Source organism: Aythya ferina (assembly GCF_964211825.1).
Source record: "Aythya ferina genome assembly, chromosome: 5".
Lineage (NCBI taxonomy): Eukaryota > Metazoa > Chordata > Aves > Anseriformes > Anatidae > Aythya > Aythya ferina.
In genome coordinates this window covers 44,682,790-44,705,527 of record NC_140301.1, presented here as the reverse complement: position 1 = coordinate 44,705,527, position 22,738 = coordinate 44,682,790, and the positions used below count along the sequence as shown (strand labels likewise).

At 43.7% G+C, this 22,738-nt stretch overlaps 1 protein-coding gene across 9 annotated transcripts in view; it reads left to right on the top strand.

The window, feature by feature from the left end:
• The window catches only part of OSBPL5 (oxysterol binding protein like 5), a 177,902-nt gene that overhangs the window by 109,630 nt on the left and 45,534 nt on the right, over positions 1-22,738 (top strand). For all 9 annotated transcript variants that reach the window (XM_084522452.1, XM_084522448.1, XM_084522451.1 and 6 more), the window contains 2 exons: positions 7,894-8,050; positions 13,775-13,848. In XM_084522452.1, coding sequence (XP_084378578.1) covers positions 7,915-8,050; positions 13,775-13,848 — 210 coding nt within the window. In that variant the 5' untranslated portion in view covers positions 7,894-7,914. The remainder of the gene's footprint in view (positions 1-7,893; positions 8,051-13,774; positions 13,849-22,738) is intronic.

Here is a 22,738-nt window from a genome sequence, read left to right as displayed (position 1 = left end):
TTTATAGCTGATACCTCACACAAAGAGTTTCTGTCTGGCTTCTGCCCGGCACACACCCAACTGCATGGACAGTGGGACAGTCGTGTCGATACTGGAGCAGCCACCAGCAGAAATACTGGGTTAGTATTATTCTAGCAGATAGGAGGAGATCAGCAAAGACAAATGCATGCTTAAATTCACATGCCGTGGGTGCGTTCATTCACCTGCTTCTCACTCGGGCTGAAGTGACAGTGCAGTTTACCCAAGCTGCTTCTTTTTTCCAGCTAAATGCCAGATAAACTGACAGAGAAGGAAGGACGGAGGTAGGCGCAGAAGGGTTGTGAGCTCGAGAATTGAGTGCGGATTTTGTTGTGCACGCTGCATCGGCCTGTGCACGGTTTGAGTCCTTTGGGCTCATTTAACACAGCACAGATTCCACCCTAATGCTCTTTGTGGGTTGTCTAGTTTCCTTCCTCCCACAGAGATTTTTAATTAAAAATCTAGGACCAAAATAACTGCAGTGCCGTCTTTTAACTATTGTTGAAGGAAGAGCTTGATGCTCTTGTCTCTGGAGAAACAGTGCATTTTATGCAAAAAAATACACAGTGTATTAATTTCCTTTAGAATTCGAGGGAGAGCGGCTGAACCAGAGGAAGTATAGGTGGATGCTAAATTTAAACCACTGTACAGCAGATCTCGGTATGCCACAGCACCCAGAAGCCTGAAAAGCTAAACAGGGGCATATAAGGATCTTTTCAAAAATAGATGCGCTTCCTTAAAATTTCTTTGGTCTTGTTTATTCAGCCCTCCTTGTGAAGGCCCCAGAGGTTTACAGAGCCCGTTTGAATCTGACATGGGAATCAACAAAGTGGAGAAGTGGAAAATTCAGTGACTGAAGCACCATGTCGTGGGATGCAGTCATTTCTCCGTCACTTTGCTGTTCTTCAGCCATTTATAAGCCAGCTCGGCTATAATTTAGTGGGCTTGTGGTTGGAGCCATTGGGCAAAAGTATGGCTTGTGATTGGCACAGGATGTCAAGGTAGAAGTATACTTACAGTCTTAAATCCTTGTCGTCCACTTCATTCTTTGTGAGCGTGTGTTTGATATGATGGATGCCAATGATAATGAATAATCTCAGTTTGATTCTGGGAAATCTTTGTGAAACTGGACAGCGCTTGTTTTCTTTCTTGTAAGTTGGCTTGCAAACATCTACCACATCTACTGCCATGCTGAAGTTACTTTCTGAGCCTGAGTCTGCAAATGGCACAGCAGGACTTAAGATAAAAGTCTGATTTTCTTCTGCTTTGTTACAAGGGAGCAATATTTCACAAACAAGGGAGTACTGTCAGAGGACACTATCAAGCATGAAAGCAGGTCTTAAAATTAGCTTGGTATTTCCTAGTAATTGTGTGGTGGGAGTGTAGCCCCAAGGCATGGTCTTTTCTAGATTTAATTATATAAAGGCAGAGGTGGATATCATAGAAAGCCATCAGTGAGGCTTGCAGTAGACTGGTTTTTATAAATGTCATTAAAGCTTGAAGTAGGATCCTTCCATTAAAAGAGAATATGATCTCATTATGTGATTTAGATAGCAATGTGAGGCTGTAATGATGCTCCTTAATATGCTCTTTTTAAAGGAAAATATCAAGATAAGAGTTGACCTTGAAGAGGTGGCCTGCCTGCAAATGATATAACCGCACACCTATCCAAAGCAGTGTGTTCTTGTCATGGCTTTAAATCTCCAAGAGCTTTAGCTCAAGCAACGAAACGATTTCTCATTTGTGTTGCTGTGTACCTGGTCCTGTATTTCCATCACTGCACTGGGCCTGTCCCACACCCTGTCTGCCCTGGTACAGAACCAGTCGCAGTGACTCCAGCAGGACAGCCCTGGGAATCCTTGTCATCCATATGAAACTTCAGTTTAAAGGAGTACGCAAATGTTTCTAGATAACACAGAAAATTAGAGATCTGGCTCCCGGGCTTGTTTCAAAGTGGATCCTTAGTGGATGGAACCGCTCGGCTAGTGCATGTTACAAAAAGTGTGCCAGAAAGTGTGAGGGCACATTTTTTCCTGCATGTTGTGGATGCACATGGTTGTACTTTTTGGTTTGGCGAGGAGTCTTTGCTAATCCGCATTCTGACTTCTTTTTTCCCTGCTTAAAAGAATGCTATCTACCAATATCAGTAATAAATAATAGTTAACTTTAAATAAAAATTCAGTGAGATGCATAAGTGTTCAGGTGCTTGATGGATGCTTAACAGTCGTGATTTACCTTTTGCTCATCTTCAGTTGAATATATTAGAACATGGTATTGAAGTACTGAAGAGGATTCAGTGAAAGCACTTTACCTTCCTGCAGAGATTGATGGAAACACCTTCACATGAGCTTTATTCAGTAGGAATGCCTTCAGAAATCAGGGCCTAAATGAGATTGTGCAAAGTATGATTTACTGAACATATAAAAGTGATGGAGTAAGACAAAGGTCTGCAAAAAAGCTATTCACTGCTGTCTTTCTCTGAATGCCAGGGGCTTTCTTATCTTTCTGGTGGTATGTGTAAAACCTGGAATTCTGCCTGCAGTTGCTGGGGAAATAATTAATGCTGAGGTACTAGTCATAATTACAGCAAGAGAGGTATGATCTATGCAGTTAGCAAGGGAAAAGACCAGTGGAATTGCTAAGCCAGGAGAGGCCCGTCAGTGCGAGTGGGAAATGTAATAAGCTGTGTTAAATTAATAGCCTTCTGCATAACAATCAATTTACAGCTTAAAGGTCAGCGGAGGTGGATATAAAAATCATTGAGCATTCATTTCAAAGACCCACTTATTGATAGTCTTACTCTAAAGTAAACTCTAGCATAATGTTTACAAAGTAAATGGCAAAGTATTTGAAGACAAAACACATGAGGACTATACTTATTGCAAAGCACAAACCCCATTTCCAAGCCATAAGATCACAGACTCCTCTCCCAAACGCACCACGGCTTTAGCGATGGGCCGATGTTTGCACACAGGAGATGTTTATCCAAACCAGAGGTGATTCTGAAGATGAGGTTTTCCGACATGCCAAATGAAAATGTTTTGCACGTTTTGACTCTGCCTTCCCCTGTCTTTTTCCAAGTTGGGGATCCCCAGAATGAATGATCTGGGATGTTTTTTTCCCCAGTGTGGGCATGCAATTCCTATAGGTGTGCTGCTTGGGGCCGTTGTACATAAGCTCACCGCAGAGGGAGATTAGTTATGAGACAGTTAAACATATATGCACCCCTGGTGTGCCTCGAGCTGCAAATGTTTTAAATAGTGTATACAAAGAAAGCATTAATCAAGGCATCTTACAAAGAATTAAGGGAGATTGTTTTGTCTCCTCATTACTACATTACTGTCCCTGCCCAGTGCAGGAAAAGGTGAGCAGAGAAGCAGAGGGTAGTTAGAAAAACATATTTTTTTTCTGCTCTGGGAGAGAGCAAGAGCAGATAGAAAGCTGAGGGTGGCTCTGGTAGGCATTGTCCATAAAAACAGCATGAGAGAAGCAGCTTTAAGCACATGAGCCCCGAGTTAGGTTGTAGGGATGAATGATCCACACTTCTGAGCCTGCTGAAGCAGCTGAGAAAAATCCCTCATGTTTCATGTAATCATAATGAAGCAGTCTTTAGATCTGGCTTTCCACAACTTGGTTCTATTGCTGCAGACGGATGTCTTCAGCAACCCGTGTTATTTTTTTTCCCCTCTCTGGACTGATGGTCAAGCTGAGCAGGATGGCACCCAGCAGAGGGTTTGAAGTCCTGCAGCAGCAGCACTTCCCTGTATCTGGAGCGCAGGAAGGATGAAAAGAGCAGGGCTGGCTTGGGACTTGGCAGAGCAAGACGTGGACTGCCAAATACCAAGACCCAAATACCAAAGACCACCACTGCTGAGGAGCGGTCCCCTTGGCAGCACAGCAGAGAAATAGCTGGCCCTGATTATTCTGGGGAGTGGCTGACACTTTGTGTGCTCCGCTTCCAGCTAACAGCACGACAGCCTGAAACCTTCCTTGCACACTGTAATATCTGCACTCTGGCTGTTCCCTAACCAAAAACCATGGGTAACTTAGAGAAAAGATTGCCTGCTCAGGCACTGTTCCCTCTGTCAGCTTTTATTTAACTGTAAGTAGGGGGTTGGTTGTCCAATTACCTATCTTATAAATAGGTATTTTAGGAATAGCTTCCCAAAACAGATTTCACAGACTTTCTGGATTGATCGGGAGTTCTTCAGCTGTTGTGAATCACCAGTGAACCACTGAACTAATAATTTACCACTGCTGAAGATCTGAGCTGCCATTTTTCGCTGTGAATAGTTGGGACTGTAAAAGCCAGAATGTATCTGCTAACAATTTGCCTTTTCATTCATGAAAATTTTACCTCCTCAGGGTTAATTGAGTCAGGAAATGTCAGTATCTTTGGATTTAATTTTCCTTATTGATGCAGATTCTAGAGTGAAGGAAGGGCTGCTGTGAATACAAAATGTGGCTTAATTTGATTTCTGGGAAATATTTAGTGACCAGAAAAAGAGAAGGTTGTTTGAAACAAGTCTTGAATAAATTAAGAATCCCCCTAACTGGCACAGCCTTCTTGACTGTACCAACCCCCTAATTAACTATTTATAGAGCATATTTCCAATCTATTTTAAAATGCTGAACATGAGAGTAAGCAAACCAACCTACCCACCGGTTTGCAGAGGGTAGGGGCAGGATAATGTCTGCACAGTGTTTAGCTGTGCAGTAATTATATATCAGCAACTTAGAAGATGTAAAGATGGAGCCAGGAAAATTCTATCCCCCAAAACCTTTGCCGCTGTCTTCCCAGCAAGCATGAGAGGCTCAAAATGCAGAGCAGCCACGTGAAAGGCATCTCTGCTCCAACGTGTAATGTCTGTCACTGCGTTACTCACAGCCTTCACCCCAAACAGGTCCAGTGTCAGAAGCAGAGAGCTCTGGCAGTCCCCACTCACTTTGGTGGCAGCCATGAGTTTTGCTCATAAAACAAGGATTATTCTTGCCACGTTGCTCTTCCCTGGGCTATTGCTGATGCTGCTTGCGAGCAGAAGTCCCACCAGGCAATTGCACTCTGTTAGGTTCATCTCTTTCACTGTCCTGTGCTTCACAGTAGCAGGCTTTTCATCTGCTCTATTTTTTGGTTTAAAAGATAAAGTAGTCTCAAAGACAGGGTTAGCAAGAAGTTTATTTCTTGCTACTGAATTATTTATTCCTGTTTAAGCTCCAGTGAACAGTTCACATTTAACAGCATATTACTGCCTTAAGAGCTGTCAACACTAAAGGGGCAATCCTGAAACCCAGTGTGTTTAGCGACTCTCTCAATTCTCTCTGTATTCCCTTTTTTCCCTTTCCTGCATTTTTGTGATCAGGACCACAGAACCAACAGCCAGAAATGAATTGAGCTGCAAGCTTCAGGGCTTTTTAATCTAGCAGGACTAACGAATAGATAAATTCTTGCAAGAGCTAAGGTGAAGATTTTTTCCCAAGGAAGTTAGTTTTCTAAGAGAGCTCATGGATTCTGTATCAGCTGGAGTGTTCAGATCAAGGCAAGGTATCTCTCTTCAACTGTCCTCTGTCTCATTTGCTAGACTTGGAGGGAAAGCAGCAACAGTGGGGGAAATTTGTCACTTTTTTGGTAGTTGAAATGACTCATATTGGGGTATGTCCAGCCCGATAAACTGCCTGCTTGTGCTCAGGTGTCGAGAGCTGTGCCACCGACATTGGTGTGAGCAGTTCTCTGCTTGTGTCTGTGTGGAGATGAAGTTGGCTGATAGGGCCCTTGTGCTGCCATGTCAGGAAGTCCCCACCGTGCCAGCGGCGTGTGATGGTGGGACGGACAGATGGTTTGTGTCTGTGACTGGTTCCCTGGTGGGGATGGACTGGGGATTCCTACCTGGCTGCGTGATGGGCACGGCCGAGCTGGATCGCTGCTTTTTGGGGAGAGTGTCCCATGGACCTGCTTTTCCTCTGAGCTGCTTATGAGCAGTTCCAGAGCGGAGAGCTGAAGTGGCCTTGCTGGAAACAAATGCAGAAAATAGCTCAGTGTTAGCATTCCAAACCCAGCTATTTAGTCCTGGATTATTTTTAAATATTTTGCTTTGAGACATGTAACTAGCTGTATTTTCTTCTTCTCTCTTTTTGTGTTTTAGGTTAGCTTTAATTTTGCTGCCCCACAACCCTGCACTCTGCAGTCAAGAATATCTATGCAAAAAAAAAAAAAGAGGTTAGTTAAGGTGCCAAATGTTAGGCAGCTAAGTTATTCACATTGCATTGGATCTTAATTCTCCTGCTGCAGATGATTCAGATCCAGTGGGGGACACAGGTCCCCTACAAATTGCACACACCCGTCCTGTTTTGGGGCTAGCCCCAGCTGGTAGCCATTCATCCCTTTTTGGATATTACAGACACCCCCATCTGAAGGTTCACCCATGGTCAGCAACAGGGTTCAGGCTGGTCTGTATCAAATTAAGGTCTTGGGCACTGAGGCTGTCTCCTGCGGGAAGGAAGGAACAGACTCACCTTGTAAATCACAGCTAGTTTATAAAGTCAGCGCAACCTGCTGTGTAAATAAATGAAGCTGCAAAAAAAAAAAAAAGACAAAATGTTCTTATGGAGACTGCCTTCTCGCGGGGTTAGCAGAGCAGTTGGAGGGACGGCGCACTGATGAAACACAGGAGGGGAGCTTCTCACACTGGGACACGTTCATGGCACCCCCCCCCCCCATGTGCTGCGTCAGCCATGCAGGCAGAGCCCCAGCTCCAAGAGCCCACTGAGGCTTCCCCATTAAACTTGGTCATTTGGGCAAGAGCAAAAGTGCTGGGGGCAGGAAGAGCAGGGCAGGATGTCCCAGCCTAAAGGAGACGGGAAAGCTTGGAGGCTTTTTTCAGGAAATGCATCCCATCTCAAAGGATTTTCCTTTGCACAGTGACCATCCCCTGGGGAAGCAGCAGACTTCATGTCCTGCGATGCCAGCCCGAAGGCTGGCTTAACACTTCTTGCTAGCAAGAGCCCTGCCCATCAGAGCTGCACACAGGGAGAGAATAGTGCTTCTAACTCTGGAATGCGACAGTCATAGTATCTGTTTGTAAGGGGTAAGAAAGAGCTGCTTGTTGGATGTGTATAAAAAGAAACCTTTAATTCCAGTCAGGATGGTCTAACGCATCAGCCAAGTGGTGGTAAAGAGCACAGTACCACCCGGCTCCTGTGCAAGGATGCAGGGGGGCTTTCAAGGACATAAATGCTGTTCTTTACCCTTGCAGAGCAGCAAGACTTACCATATTAGTCAAACTGCTAGGCTGATCTGTCATTTTAAAGAAAAATGAAAATATTTATATGTGCTCTAATAGAAAATAAGGGCAGGAGTGACGCTAGTTTTTCTGTCCCACTTACCTGCAAATCTCTACTTGCTGCTCTCTGCAGCCAACGCTGCTGGTCATCCTCCACACTGCTCATTTTAAATGCTGATTTTTGCAGGTGCAACTCTGCTCACACCAATGGAGTTACTTCTATAAAAGAGTCTCCAAAATCTTAAAAGCAAACAAAAAAGAGGAATTTTAGCTGCTATACGCTGGATAGACCCAGTAAGTAACTATTATCCTAGATAGATCCTTGTAGACAGGAGGGAGTTCTACTGCCTGGATTCACCAAGGAGCAGTGTCCTGCTTCCCTCCAGTTTGCAAATGCTGAGAGTCAGCAAATCAGTAATTGTAGCCTTAAACTAATATCCTTTCCTTTTTCTTTTTTTCTTAGCCTTCTGGCAATCTATAAAAAGATCTGGCACACTTCTTAGGATTAGGCGGCTTTGAAGCAGCGGAGTCATCTGGGTGTGAAACTTTGATTTCCTGTGTCTTGAAATGAACTGTTATTTCTATCTTTCCTTTTCAGAAAACCCCCACAGCTCATGCCATGAAGGAAGAGAACTTTCTTCGTCGCAGGTTCTCCCTCTGTCCGGCCTCGTCCACCCCTCAGAAGGTCGATCCTCGCAAGCTGACACGCAATCTCTTCTTTGGGGCCGACAATGACATCTATCCAGTCAGCCCAGGTGGGTTTCTGCTGTGTCAGTGCAGAATGTATCTTGTCTTGCCTTTATTGCACTGCTTTTCTAGCACTTGTGAAACTCGGTGCAGAACCTCAGGTGCCTGACTGCAAGTAGACTTTTTTAGCATCCTGCTGTGAAACGAAGAGAAACAAGTGAATGTGAGAGTGAGAGAGAAGCTGTTCTTGCAACACAGGTGTCGCTGGCTCCTAGCCAGTGCTGTGTCCGTGATGCTGCTGTCTTTCACTGCCATGGCATTAAGTGGGAATGGAGGGCATCAGAGTTAGTACACATCCTCATTTGAGCACTGAGTGGCCTCATGTTTCAGAAATGACTTAACATTTTCTGGCATTCCCACTTTGAGGCACTTGATGTGTTTCACACTAAACATCGAACTCTTTTAAGCTGTCGCCTGGGCCCCTTTGCAAATGTTTAACGGCAGGTTTCCCTGTTTAGATTTAAAGCCCAAAATAAATACTACAAGAGAAGACTTTCTGTAGTTAATGTTCTGTAAATATATACAAGCGCTGCAAGCACCAGGAATATTGACAGGCTGCAGTGAATGGCAGGCTTGCTTTAAGCATTCTCTTTACGTCTCTTGTGCTTTGAATTTGTTAGACAGCACCCTTTTTGAAGGAAATAGGGCTCATTTTGTTGTTTCTGAATTCATTGCTCACAATAACATTCAAGTCTTTCCTTGATTGCAGTCTGCAAACAATGCTTCCGTTCCAGTCTGTAAACAAATGCTTCAGGGAACAGTCACAAGTTTGCAGAGCTGTCATTTGCAGTTGCCGTGTCAGTGCTAAATAATCAAACCTCACAGCACCTTTGTGAGCTCTTAAAATACTGATACCCAGAAAAAGAACATAGCATGTCAAAAGGTTTCAGTCTTCATATAAATGTAGCACCTGGCAGACTTGCTGGGCTTTGCAGATGGGGAGCAAAACTAGGCCTGGGTTTCCTGAGCTAAGAGTCTTCAAGTGCAAAGGTTTCGAGGGCTTCTGATTTTGCAGGTATTTCTATTTTGGTGTGCCTTTTTCAAGGCAACAGGGAACCAGTTTTGAGCAGTGCTGACTAATCCTCGCTGTCACCAAGGTCACTGAAAGCTTCAACAATTTCTTGATAATGTAATGGAAAACAACTTAAAAGGGGACACCCAAAATCTCATACATTACATACTTGTAGGGACTTCTGAAAAGCTCTCTGCCTGTAAGTGCATTCCATATAAATGTGTGGTAAGTAAATCTGTTTCACTTCTGCAATCTTTGGGTGTGCTGAAGGACCAGCAGATCTTTCAGGCTGTAGTCACTTCCCCATGCTTCAGGGAGGTGGAGATCCTTAAGTTTTACCCGTGCTTCAGTTCTTACCAGCATTTTTATTGCTAAACAAGTTACTGACTTCCTCACCAGGGTATTTCAGTGCTGTAATAATCTTTCAAAAAACAGGGAAAGTTGAGCATGGAGGAGTTTGTCACTTCCTCAGCTTCCCACATCACTTCATTTCTCCTTGAACCTTGCTGATGTCTGGACCAGTCTTTGCTGGGTTCAGCAGGACAAGTGCCTTGAGCCACAGAGCAACCTCCAGCACCAGTCTCAGGGAGGTGGCCCTCTATAATGTAAAGGAAGATCACGGGACAAAGGGTTTGTAAAGGAGAGAATATCCCTTTTAAACAAACAGAATTTACTTCTTCAGCCAGGGGATTTCTTGCAGAGTCTGGGTTTTTGTCTAGCCTTACATATTTTTATTCCTTTCATTTCTTTCCTGGTCCCCACAGAGCTGCCTTATATCTTTGTTTTGCTCACATTTCCCATAAGAAGTATCTGTCATTTTTCCCATTCAGTTGCTATTTCCATGGTGGGCTCTTCTTTAACTCCTTTGCTGCTTTTGCTGCCGTGTTTTTCCCATAGAGCCTCGCGTGCTTCCCTCCCACCTGCTGCATGCCCTCTGAAGGATGCTGCTGAAACTATAAATAAGCCACAAGTCTACATCCACAAGTTACATCCAATATTTCTATTCATCACTTTTTTCTTGTTTTATATGAACTTTTCAGTTCTTGAGGGTTTTTTAGTGGCCCATGTTTTGCTGCCAGGCCCCAGCAGATTCTCTTTTCAAGGGTGCAGGGCTGATGCCATCAGGTGGAGACTGCAGGCAGTGTGGGCAGCACCAATGCCTAGGATTAGCCCTGCAGCCACGAAGGCGTTCAAGTAAATAATTCCATGAGATGGGAGTGACAGACTTCACATCTTGGGCAAGTAAAGCTATGGAGATTTCATTCAGTGAAAGGATGTTTTTTGAAGGAAACACAGGGGAATGCAGAGGGCACTATCTCAAGTAACACTACTGACTTTTTGCCTCTTGATACGTAAATGCTGGTGATTATGGTAACTAAAAGAAATTAGAGGAGGGCATGTTTTCTCTTTATAGAAAGTTCATGAACTAGAGACATGAATTCAGGTTCCTTGACCATGTCTTTCTTTTATGCAGCAATAAGGGGGAAGAATCTTCGCCTCTCTTCTCTTTCAGAAGGTAGGACATTTATTGGGGGAGTAGCTAAAACAACTTTTAGAGAATCTTTCTTTTTGACTAGGCTGGGAGATCAGTCCATGTCTTTAAATAAAAAAAGTAGATTAGCCTATCTGCATCTGAAGAGATGCACTTTAAGGAATATGGGAATTTTGCCGTGATAGATACATGGAACTAAATTTCAGTCTGGTTCACACATTGGGCCAGGCCATGTGGCTGACATTTGCTGCAGTAACATTTATGGCATCAGGACAGGTTATATTCATGATAGTTTTGCCACACATGAGAGCCTTTATTTCCTCTTGTAGTTACACAGATACCTGATCTGAAAGCCTGTAAAATAATAGTTCATGCTGCAAGGAGCTAATCACGAATTCTGTAATAACCCAGTATTTCTACTTTGTCTGAGCATTGATCAGTCACTCTTGCTGTATCGTTCTTTATAAGGAGAAAAGGCAAATGTACCCATAGGGTAGATACACAGCACAAAGCCAAACAAAAGGCATAGTTAACTCTTCGGAAAGGAACTCTATTTTTTCTATGCATGACAGTAATGGGATAAAAGAAGGTATCAGTAATTCAGCTCTGTAACTGCAAGACTGGAATGTTAGCATTTTTCTTTGTGATGTGGTGAAGGCTGTTTCCATAAGCACCATTGATTCCCTTCCTGAAATCCCATTAATTATTTGCCATATACTACTGGGCTTCTTTGGAGGACCTTTCTTAGCATGTCACGTTAGCAGCCAGCAGTTGAAGTCAAAGAGCCTCAGCTCTATTTCTGCTGTGGGCATTATGTCTTCGTGATTAGGGAGATAAGAGCTCCAGTTTATATAGCCAGCTGATATTTAGCTCTTTTTTTTTTTTTTTTTTTTTTTTTGTGGTTTCCTATTTATTTTCTCGAGACGGCTGTGTCTTTTGTGCTCGGGGTCAGACTCTCTTTGGGGTTTTCTGTGCACTTAACCATGTGTGTGGGTGTTTGAGAAACTTGCACGCTGTTTCAGTGGAGTTTGCTTTCCAAACGAGGGCTGGCTTTCTACCTCCACACGGCTGCATCAGGTCTGCTTGAGACAGCTGCAATAGTGCTCCTCCGAAAAACACCGCATCTCTCCTCACAAGTGCCAGTAGGCTTAACGGGTTTGTTGCAAGAACTGGGATATGCTGCTCCATAAACACATCTTTTGAATCCTTGTAAATGGTATGACCAAGAGTGAAGAGTTGCATGTTCACATTTTTCGTAACGCCCTATGAGAGGGGCAGTCCAGAACCTCAGGAGCACCTAAGATCCCATTGTTTAGGTGCAAAACCTTTTCTCTGTATTACAGAGAGAAAGAGAAGTCTCTTGTGCAGGCCTTTTATATGGATCTCAGCTTGGAGGTAAACTTTCTTTAAGATGTGAGATATAGTAAAGATTGGTTTGGATTATGTTATGTTAATAGATGCCTTTCCCTCAGAGCAAGCAGCAGCTGACTGCTATTAACTTTACTTGAACTTTTAGACCATATGTTATTTTCCCATACATGAGCAGAAAAAAACTCTTCATGAGAAGCAAGTAGAGTAACTGCATGGCTTTGTGAGTTTATTCGAACCTCTTCTGCCTCCATCTGGGAGAATGTAGAGAGGAAAGAGCCATCAGAGGAAGAAGAAACACGGGAATTCAGGTCCTAATCCATGCCCAGCAATGCTTATGACCACAATGCTTACTGTGTGCGTGGCACGATGTGGCACTGTGCCATGGGATGAGAAATGTGTATGAACCCCCTTCGCCTTTGTTCACTGCATGGGAAGGTGTATCCTTCTAGAGACCTGTGGGAGTGTGGCCAGGGACAGTTATCCCAAAGAGCCTGTTTTAATATACAAGCTGATACCCCAAAGTGCTTGTTGATGCCTGCAGAAAAGGCAGAGGTTTGTCCCCTGTATCAGTGAAACCCTGTAGCGCAGTTGCGGTTCTAGTTACAAAGGGATGTGTTTGTTCTCCGGCGTGTCCCGTGGTGGAAGTGGCACTTGGCTTCTTGCACAGCTCCTCTGAAAACTCTGGGAGACATTCTGGGTTCTGGTACATCTGTGGCAACTTCTTCTTGACTTCAAGAGAATCAGGGTTTTCCCTTGCTGGTTTTGTATTTGGTGTTGTTTCCAAGATTCACCCCCAGAATGTTTAAAAATGTTTTTAACAGTTGCCATGTTTGCAGTGTGCTACAAATGGGTTGTATTGTACTACCTTGGTGGCTCTACACTGCGTCCAGTATTCTGAAGCTCTGATTGCTAACAATTTTGAGGAGAAAACTACATTGCAATTGGATAACAAGGACTGTCGTGGCACTAAAAAGCTTGTCTCATCAGATGCTATTTTTTGACTTTTTTAGTAGAAGCTTTAGGCTTTCTTTACTATAAGGACATGATTATGGTTGGCAAAAAGAACAGAATTTATCATTACATTTTATTGCTTAGACAGGGACCAGACATGCTCATACTAGTATATAATGTGTATGATGTACTGCAAGTTTAGTATATTTAGGTAATAGAAAATATATATCTCTACAATGACTGGAAATGTTACAGTTTGTAAATACTACTTGTTAATGAAAGTGTTTCTTATCGTAACAGTAACTTGGTCAGAAGACACTGATGTTCTGCAATATTTTATTTCACTAATTATGTCTAGATGCTGTTCTGTCTTCTGTAACATTTTATGATCGTGGTTATTATTTGTCAAACAAAGCATGCTATCAAGTGCGTCTGTGTATAGTTGCCAGATACTGACCAAGGGGGATAACATATTAAATAGCTGCCTATTAACTGAATTCCATTTATTATTTGCATTGGAGGAGGCATGGGGGGAATGTAAGGAAAAAGCAGACTGTGGTAATGTAATTAAAGACTGCATCATAATGCAGGCACACAAGGGGGCTGATTAAGGATGCATAAACAACCTTATTTCTGGTGTTCTCCTGCCTTTGTACACTGGATTTGCAACCATTGTAGTGGTTTACCAGAGGGTTTTCAGACGTAACTTTTAAGCAATACATGTTGCATGGTCCGAGCATGTGGATCCAGGCTATTTTAAGCTCTGTAAGATCCCTCTCTGTGAGCTTGGTGCTATTGCTCATGATAGCTCCTCTTGCTTCCTGTTAGCAGTAGCCCTTCAAGGGCCATGAGTAGCCATGATTTTGCCCAGAATTTCTGTTTCTGAATCGTGTTGCTTTGTTGCAGGAAAAGACGTGGAAGGAAACAGCCCATCGACGCTGAAGGATGAGACACCACAGACACCAAACTCCATTAGCAAGGTACTGTGGAAAAGGGATGTAGCCTAGCCTTGCTTTCATTTCTTCTCAGGCTGTTACTAATCAAACTTATAGTATTTTTTTAAGTCACTGAGAATACCTCTCCCTTCATTTCTGCAGGAACCATGTGTGCATGTTTTGAGAGAAAGAAAAGGAGCATTTGGGGATGGTGGGGATGACCTAGAGAAGCCCACTTTTTCCTCTGACTTAATAGTACCTACTACAGCAGAACCTTGGTTATTTGGGCCTCGTTTGGCAGTGTAATTAGATATGAATAATTATGTTTGAAAGCTTGATGTTGTCAGCAGAGGTGTCTCCTGCTGTTCTTGACCACCAAGGCCATCATAAAGCTTAATTGTTTGGAACAGAAAGCTGTAATATTTAATGTATTGCATGGCATCTGAAACTGCGAGTTGAAATCCTGGGTGAGAGCTCTGAGAACTGGTGTAGCAGGAGAGGAACATGCACTAACCCAGACATCCTGAACGCAGCATTTCCATCCAAGCTATTACAGAGAGGTGAAGCTGGATCTAAATACTTTGCATCTGAGTGTTCAAGACCTGGCTCTACATCTAGACTTACTGTGTGCCTGAGCTTGACTTCCTGTAGAGATGGAATCGACCTTTTAAATTAGATATGGCTTTGAGATGCATGTGCAGGCTTTTTGGCTGCAGCTCCCTGACATGTTTCTGGAGGGTGACTAGAAATAGCAGCAAGGCCTGTTAATAAATTTTTAACTAAATTTATTCAACTATGAAGCTATAAAATGCAAATGACACCAGCTGAAATGAAAATATAACACGAAGGAAGCATCTGGAGACAAGTGATTTCTTATAATACATGGAAACAGACTCTGCATCTTCAAACATTTTTGGCTGTGCTTGCTGGAGCTTGCAGGCTGTTCTGCAGGGATGCCCTGGCAGAGGTCAGCATGGGGTTCTGGTGACAAGAGGAGCTTTGGGAGTGTAGAGCAAGGGCTTGTGTGCAAGTACTCTGCTTTTGCTGGGATCTGGCAAGATGCAAACCAACCTTGGTTTTGTTTTTTCTGGGGCAGGTCCCTGCTACTGACTTTTCCTGGCAGTGGAGAACCCAAAGGACCAAAGGATGGCAGCCAGGGCTTTGTTTGAAGGCCAGATGTTTTGCACGCCTTACAAAGAGTGGGGTTAAATTCACAGGGACTTAGGAGTATAAAGAAGGAGGACTTTTCCTTTTAATTTCTGATGTGATGTTGGTCAGCCAAGCCACAGGACAGCTCAGAGCACCAAAATGCTGTTTGAATGGAAGTTTGGTTTCTGAGATGCAGGACAAACACGAGAGTACAATGTACTACCGAGAGCTGTCTGGGAGAGAGCAAGGTCAAGCTTCAGGGCCTGCCTTGCTATGTAGTCTCTTACAGGTATGTTTTTGAGAGGCACCCTTGGAAAATTTGGTGCCCGCCTCGATTTCCACCATGCTTTGTGTGCACTTGGGAGGCATCGGTGGGTCTCTCCTGGACAGTGGCAAGAGCAGTGGTTGAGGAGCAGTGAGGGAAAGCATGCAGCACAGAACAGCTGCATCAGAGTGGGAAGTCAAAACAAATGGAGGGCTGACCCTGCACACTAGCTTTGCTTTAACCAACCAGACTTTGGCCTGGGGATAGACAAAATTCCTCTGAAACACTAATAAACAACAACAAAAAAAAGGATGGCAAGACGCCAAAGCCCCAAACTTCGACTCACCTACTGACTTCTGGTGTTGCAGGCAATTACTTTGGCTACCAAATGGGTCAGAGCTAGCTTTTTCTTTAATGCCTGAATGTTCTGCCAGGGTACAGGGCATTTGATTCGGAGGCTGACTTCATTGACTTTCCACCTCACTGGACCTCTGCGGTAGCTCCTGTTGTTCTCACTTCACGCTGCTTTGCCTTACTATGGTGTTTGCTGCCTGGTTCTTCACTTCCAGACAAGGAGCAAGTCTTCTCTTGCTTCACAGTGTCAGTGACAGCAGGGAGTCTCTATTGTGACATGTCTTGCACCTCAAAAATTTAGGCAAAGCCGTAGTTGGTTTGCTTAATATTTCACTTTCCACGTCCACTCAGCTGTAAGACTGTAAAATAAAACCTTACTGCCAGATGCCCAGCACTGTATGTCAGGATCTGTCACGGCATTTCAATTTAAAAATAAATAGCAATTCCAGCTACTTCAACCAAAGGAAAGTGTGTGCTAATTGGGTCATGTTTAGATTCCTGATAGTGGGGGGGGGGGGAAGGATAATTTTAGTAACTGAATTGTAGGGTATGCAGGTTTAATTAATGGCTTCAGTAGTAAATGTACTAGGTAACAGATCCATGCCACAAATACTTAGCCTTCGTTTGCCACAGTGGATGTAACAGACCCTGTTGCAAATCAGTGTTCCTTCAGCAGTGTTAATTTCAATGTACTGCAACGCATGGACTCTGTTCACCCAGTAAGAAGAAGGAAAGGAAAGCTGGCTGAGTGATTCATCCCCCAGACTGGGGTTCAGGACTTTCCCAGCTCTGACCTGCAGTCCCTGTGTTTCCCCACACAGATGAATTGTGTTTCTGTTTCACATCTTCATCAGTGACATGGAAACAGTCCCATGTTTCACACATATCCACGCCATGTGATGGAGCAGGCTGCAGGTTTCTCAGGTTGGCAGACACTGAGCAGGATATCCCATGAAAACCTCTATAAACCTTTGGCTTGCGAACACACTTCACTGCACTTGAACTCTTAGATGGATTGCTGGTCTCTTCTAGAAGTGTGAGCATATCCAGATTGTTCTGTCTGTATAGACAGTAAAATGCTGGATGCTGGAACATCTGCTTTCAGTATTTGTGCACTTTTTAGTAATACATATTTTAAGTGGAAGTTGTGGCTTTCATTCCTATTTTTATTTAAAAAAAAATTAAGGCACAGTTCAGTTATATATTGCATTTTAGAGGAATCTCTTTCAGCTTATTTTAACGACAAACAAAAGGTCATTTATTTCAGATTGTTGCTCATATTAGCTTCTATTTTTTGGAGCCCTTTAGTCTTGTAGTCTGTGCCCAGCACTCATAGGGGTGTGAAAATATGGCAGAACTGCTCTAAGCCTCAGGCTCTTCTCTGGAGCTGGGCTGTGCAGTGAGCACATGCCTGATACTGGCAGGGGGTGCCTTTCTCTTATGACAAGCTCTCAGTCAGCATTGTTAGCATCCCTTAAGACACCTTTTATTGAAAAATGCAGCATTGCATTTTCTCTTTTTTCCCCTCCCTATGCTTGCTGATTTATTCTACTGTCCAGAAAGCAGCTGGGATCTCTTGATAGGCACGCAGAGCCCACAAAGTATTGAGGTTTATTTTAAGGGACTTAAAGCTGGCTATTAGTAGTACCTCACTATTTTCAGTCCCACACTAATGCCACAGTGAAGTCTAAAATTACCACCCTGTAGGAGCGTGGTTGTTGCGTGCACAGTTGTATGACGTATAGGAGGGAAAAGCTTCTCTTGCTTTGTTCATTGTGAATGTGTTTTTCCACATGCGTGAGTAGTTCAAGACTTCATTGTGTGATTTGTAATCTGAAATACGGATCTAAGTGGCTGCAATATTATTTTTTTTTAGCTGAAAAGTGGTTTTAAATAGCTCATACCAATCACTTGAGATTTGATAGAGCAAGCTGCAAACCCCATGCTGTCTCAGGCTCACCCTTTTAGTTAATTGAAACATGGTTTAAACCTCCAAGTTAATTCCAGCTGCATTTGAGACTATCAGAAAAGACCATTCACACCTCTGACAACCTACAAGGGTACTTTTCCCTCTGTTCTCCCAATGCCAGCAAACCAAGGAATCAGTTGCCAGAGAGATCCAGAAGCTGCAGGAATCAGCTGTGAGGGGCCCAGGAGGGAAACATCCCTTGTGTGTGCTCAGCACAGCTTTAGAGGAGAGCTTGGCCCTTCCAGATGGTGTTAAACCAAACTGGACCCTTGCCAACATTGCCTACATTATGCTGTGGATGTTGTGGATGTAATTATTTTGGAGCTAGTTGTCTCTGTCACATCTCCTGCTCAGCTCCTGTGCTCAGGAATGCATTGCTTCTTCAGGCACTGTGGTCCACAGAGGGTTTTGCAGCTGGTTGCGGGTGAGCAGAGATGGAGTATCCTGGGAAAACTGCAGAGGAGAGGGGTGGGATTTTGCACTGAGAGGTTAGAAATGTGGAGTACCCCTACGTTACATAAGTGCATGCCAGCCCCGATACTCCCAGGTGCCTCACGGAGAGCAATGAGGAGAGTGGGAGCCGAGTTGAAGTCTGAAGGCTGGTAGTTTTGGGTAAGCCCCAGCACCTATCTTGTCACCTTGGGTCAGTGGTGATCAGAATTCCTTCCTCTGGTCTTTCTGACATGAGAGTCAGTGGAGGAGCTAAAATTGAAACAGTTTATTAAACAATTTAGCAGAGCATATTTTAAAGTCCAGCTGTTTTCCATTGCTCGCCTTCTCCATCTGTTTAAACTCAGCCTAGGAACAAGAGCAGTAGCTATAGCTAGAGGGGAAAACAAAGCTCTGCTACAGGTTTCTGCTTAGAAATACAACTCTGACAGTCGTGAAACAGCATCTTTCTCAGTCCACAACTTTCCATGATGCCTAAAATGTTCTTCAAATATTCTAAACTTGCAGAATGTTCGTCCCCTGAAAGGCACACGTAGATGATTGTATGGCCATCCCATGAGGCCAGTGACTTTTTCTTTAATTGCAGTGATCTGACGCAATGGAGCAAAGCACTCCACTGAACAGTGTAGCTTGATATTTTGAGTTGCTTGCATAGGTGGCTTTCAGTGATGATTTTCCCTATTGCTGTCACCTCAGCTATTTATGTGTACAGGCTTTTCAGTTTAGGCTCATCATTGTGCTGTGGCAGTGTCGTAGACATAGTTACTGCGTCTCTGTAACATCATTGAAATAAGAGGAATGTTTTCTGCAGCCAGAAAATTTAAGGTGAAAATCATTTGATGTGCTGTAAACCAGCATATTAATTGAAGGGTAATCTTCCTTAATCCAAAGCTTGTTTATCAGCAAGAACTGTCTCACTGACTCTGACGTGCCTTGGATGAGCTGTTAGTTACCATTTTGCAAAAGAATTGTTTATAGTAAACTGAAAAGCAAGTTGTTTAAATACAGTTGAGGTATCTGTGAATATTCACAACAGCAAGAAGCTCTCCGCTTCTGCTAGTTCAAGCTTTCCATAGTGTTGATAATATTGTAGTAGCTTTTGTTTCATTTGTTTTATTCCTTCAGTAATACAGATCCGTAGCAATTTTATGTGGAAAAGATACCAGAGAAGTTACATGTGAGCAAGGACATGTCTCCCCCATGATGACTGTTTTTGGTTTTGTGAAATGTAACTTCTGATCCCAGATACTTTTGTTCTGCCTTCAAATCCGCATTGGATTTTGTCTCTCTCTCACTCGGAACAAAGAAGAAAAAAGTGCAACTCGTAAGCAGTCACTGCTGTTAACGTGTAGACCACAGCTTGAGAATGATGTTATTTAAATACGTCTGACTTGGAGTAATTCTGTCTGATTGTCTCTCAGTACACATTATTTTGTGTTCATCCCATGCAGCAAGGATTGTTTGCGCTGAACAAAACCGTATATTCCTCTTGCTATTATCCAGGGCATGGTGGGCTGGCATCCCCCTGCCAGAGTTGATCAGACAGTTCTGTGACATGGCTTGGTGTCCCCTGGAAGCGAAGGAACCAAAAGACACTGTAGCAGAAGTGTGCTGTTGTGAGGATGCTGTGTGCCTTCTTACAGAGCCTAGCCAATGCGTGAGGGTAGTGTGATCACTGCTAACGATCAGCAGTGGATCCCAGGAGCTGCATGGCTGAGATGAAAGGCAGCAGAGACTTAGTAGGGATAAGAAGTGTGCCTCTGAGCGGAGTACGTCTTGTCATCACCCTGGAAGGTCATCACTCACTCCTGGAAAGGACAGATCTGGTTAGAGAACTGGGAGTGGCAACACATTCCACCCTCACAAGTGCTGTGACATGCCCTGGAAAAGTTTTTGGCAGATTAACCATCTTCTAGCCTTAGGAGAAACAGCAGATAGAAAAACATTTTCTCATTAGAATACTACAGTGTCTTTTTTCATTTTACAAAGGACACCAATTCCCTACTCTCCCATTGTATAAAGCCTCTTCCCTGGTTAATGCTGTTCACGTGTTGTTGCAGAGGGGACCACACTAGGATTGCTTGCCCAAGCATTATCCCGTTGTCCTTGACATAATTGCTGTGGTGACAAAAGGCTTCTTTAGTTTCCTGCCAGGCTGAGAACGGCATGTAGACAGAAGGACATCATTACACTCTCTTGACATGTCCTAGTGCTCTTGTAAGGTCCCACTGTGTTTTGGGGATCTTCACAGCTGACGGCCTGGATTTACTGAACCTTATATATACCATGAAGTGCAAACAAAACTATTACAACAGCTTCATGCAAAAGCACGAAACCATATTATTTCAAGACACTTTGCAGGTTAAACCTGGGAAAACCGGGAGGGGCTGTGGTATATATTCCTGTCCCATAAAAAGGCAGGAACTTTAAAAACCAAGACACAGTGCTTTTCACCCTGTAGAACTGGAGATCACCTGCAAGCTAAGTGCTCTTTAGGATCTGTGATAACGCATCGTCATCAGCACACAAAGAAGCAAAGCTGGCAGGGAGAAGCAATCTGTTTGCCCAGTGAAAATAGCACCCAGGGAACAGTCAAGTTTCTGAAAACAGAAGTCCCAAGTCATGCCTATCTGAAAGCTTTGCCACACCTCCTAGTTACATAGCTTGGTTTAATAAGATTTTCTCTCCCTTCATAAAGCTTGGCCATTTTATAACCACCCTGGGGAGCTGCACTGTCCTTCACACACCGTTCTCATCACTGTTTTGGGGACATGGCAGCACAGATACTTATTTTCCCATGCCTAGAAACTCTTATGCAAGCAGTGAGGGTCTCAAGCTACTGCTTCTTTCTCATCTGTTCTTAAGCCTGTCTTCATGTGCACCATCCTGGTGGCCGTGTTTTCACTTGACGTGTCTGGACACAGCTCAGTCACGGGGGAGGCAGTGCCCGAAGGAAACGGTGCAGCAGTTCAGGAGCCCACCGCAGCAGCCTCCAAGGCTGTTAATCCATCTGCTTTAACCAAGTGAAAGACCGGTTTGTAATGACTTCGGGCAAGTTTCGCTGTTTTTATTGAGCTCCTAAAGACTGCAGCAGTAGGAAGGAAGATGATCCCTTCATCCGCTGTTGTGCACTGGGGCTTTACAGCAGAGCAGCTGGCGGCTGGCAGCCCTGGGCATGGAGCTAGGAGCCAGCACCCCTGAGGGGGCAGAATCAATGTCTCTCTGTGTAAACCACCCAGGTTTGAAGTCATGTGGTTGGTTAAATCTATTTTTAGCATGACCCGGAGAGACTCCAAGCAGGAGGCAGGTGTGGCTGGCAGAGTCATGACAGTGCCTCTGGCTGCCTTGGCTTCGGTTGCCCATGAGCAATGGGTTTAGGGCTCAGGTTTGCATGGTTGGTGGTGGTTGTTGGAAGCTTTTCTGACTTCAAGAAGATTTCCTCAAGCCAAGTGAGCTTAGGAGGAATGTTTTTATCCAATATCTAAGTGCTAAGGTGTAATTCTCTAGACAGCAAGTGACTAGCTTGTTTTTGTTCATTAAACACAAAGCATTCTTTATATCCTGATGCTTTGCAGACACCTGAACAGCATTTCCTAGAATCTCACAGACATCTGTGCTTTTTCTGCTTCTCACGCTGGCTAATGAGGGATGGTACACAGTGTTTCTCTGTGTGTCTGATCTCTCAGGCTGGAGGGAGTGAAATTACCAATAAACAGTTGGCTCATAATTGTATCTCAAGGACAGGACATTCTCCCTGCTGACTGGGAGAAAGGAGGAGAATTCTCCTGACCAATTTCAGAGGACACACGTCTCGAATCATGAAAGCATAATCTCTTAATAATTCCAGAGGATTCTAGTTCAGAGACATTTAAGCACTTGGAAGTGTTTCCTTGTAAAGAAAAGCTTGTAGTGTCTCTCTCAAATGCCTACCGCTGCCCTTTGAAATGTGACAAGGACCCTCTGGGCACAGTTCTCTGCTCAGATGTCTTATCTGTGTAGTGGTCCTCACTGCAAATCCTGTGGTTTTACAGGGAAGTCCCATACACAGAAATGTAAAATATGCTTCAGAGACTGCATTGCAGGTAGAGAAGACTGGTTTAGCTTTCAATTAAAACAAAAATAACAAATATGAAGTAGTTTGCAGGAGTCCAGAGCTGATGTTTTCCCTGAGTGGGTTTAATGTAAAATGGACTTGTAGACTGGACAGTCAAATCAGGGGCCTCACTAGTCTCTGTGTGCCTTCTTAGAGTTTTGATTTCTTTATTCTTAAGGGTTACATGTCATTTTGGTTTTAGTGTGAGACTACTATAAGGGTGTAAGAACAAGTAACAGGTTTTTTAGTGACCCTGGCTCTGCTGCACATTGCACTTGCTGTCCCTCATTTCTAACCTTGCATCACCCAGAAAGACTTTTGCTCTGCAATGCACCTTCATCTCCTACTTCTGCTCCTGCCACAGTCTCCTAAGCATTGGTGGTGGTCCGTTTGCTGCGATATGGTGAAGCATCTGCTTGTTTTTATCTAAGTCATCTGCATGTTTTCATCTAAGTCATGTGTAAAGGACTGATCCAGCTACCATTACATGCATCCCTGCTGACACTGATGTTCAATATGGTTCATGACTATAGTAGCTGGAGAGGTTTCTGTGTCACTGGGAGGGAAAAAGAAAAGTGGGTCTCTCTAAACTGAAGGCACTGTAATACGATTACATCAACTCATGACATACAGGAGAGAGAGTCTGAGAGCCCAC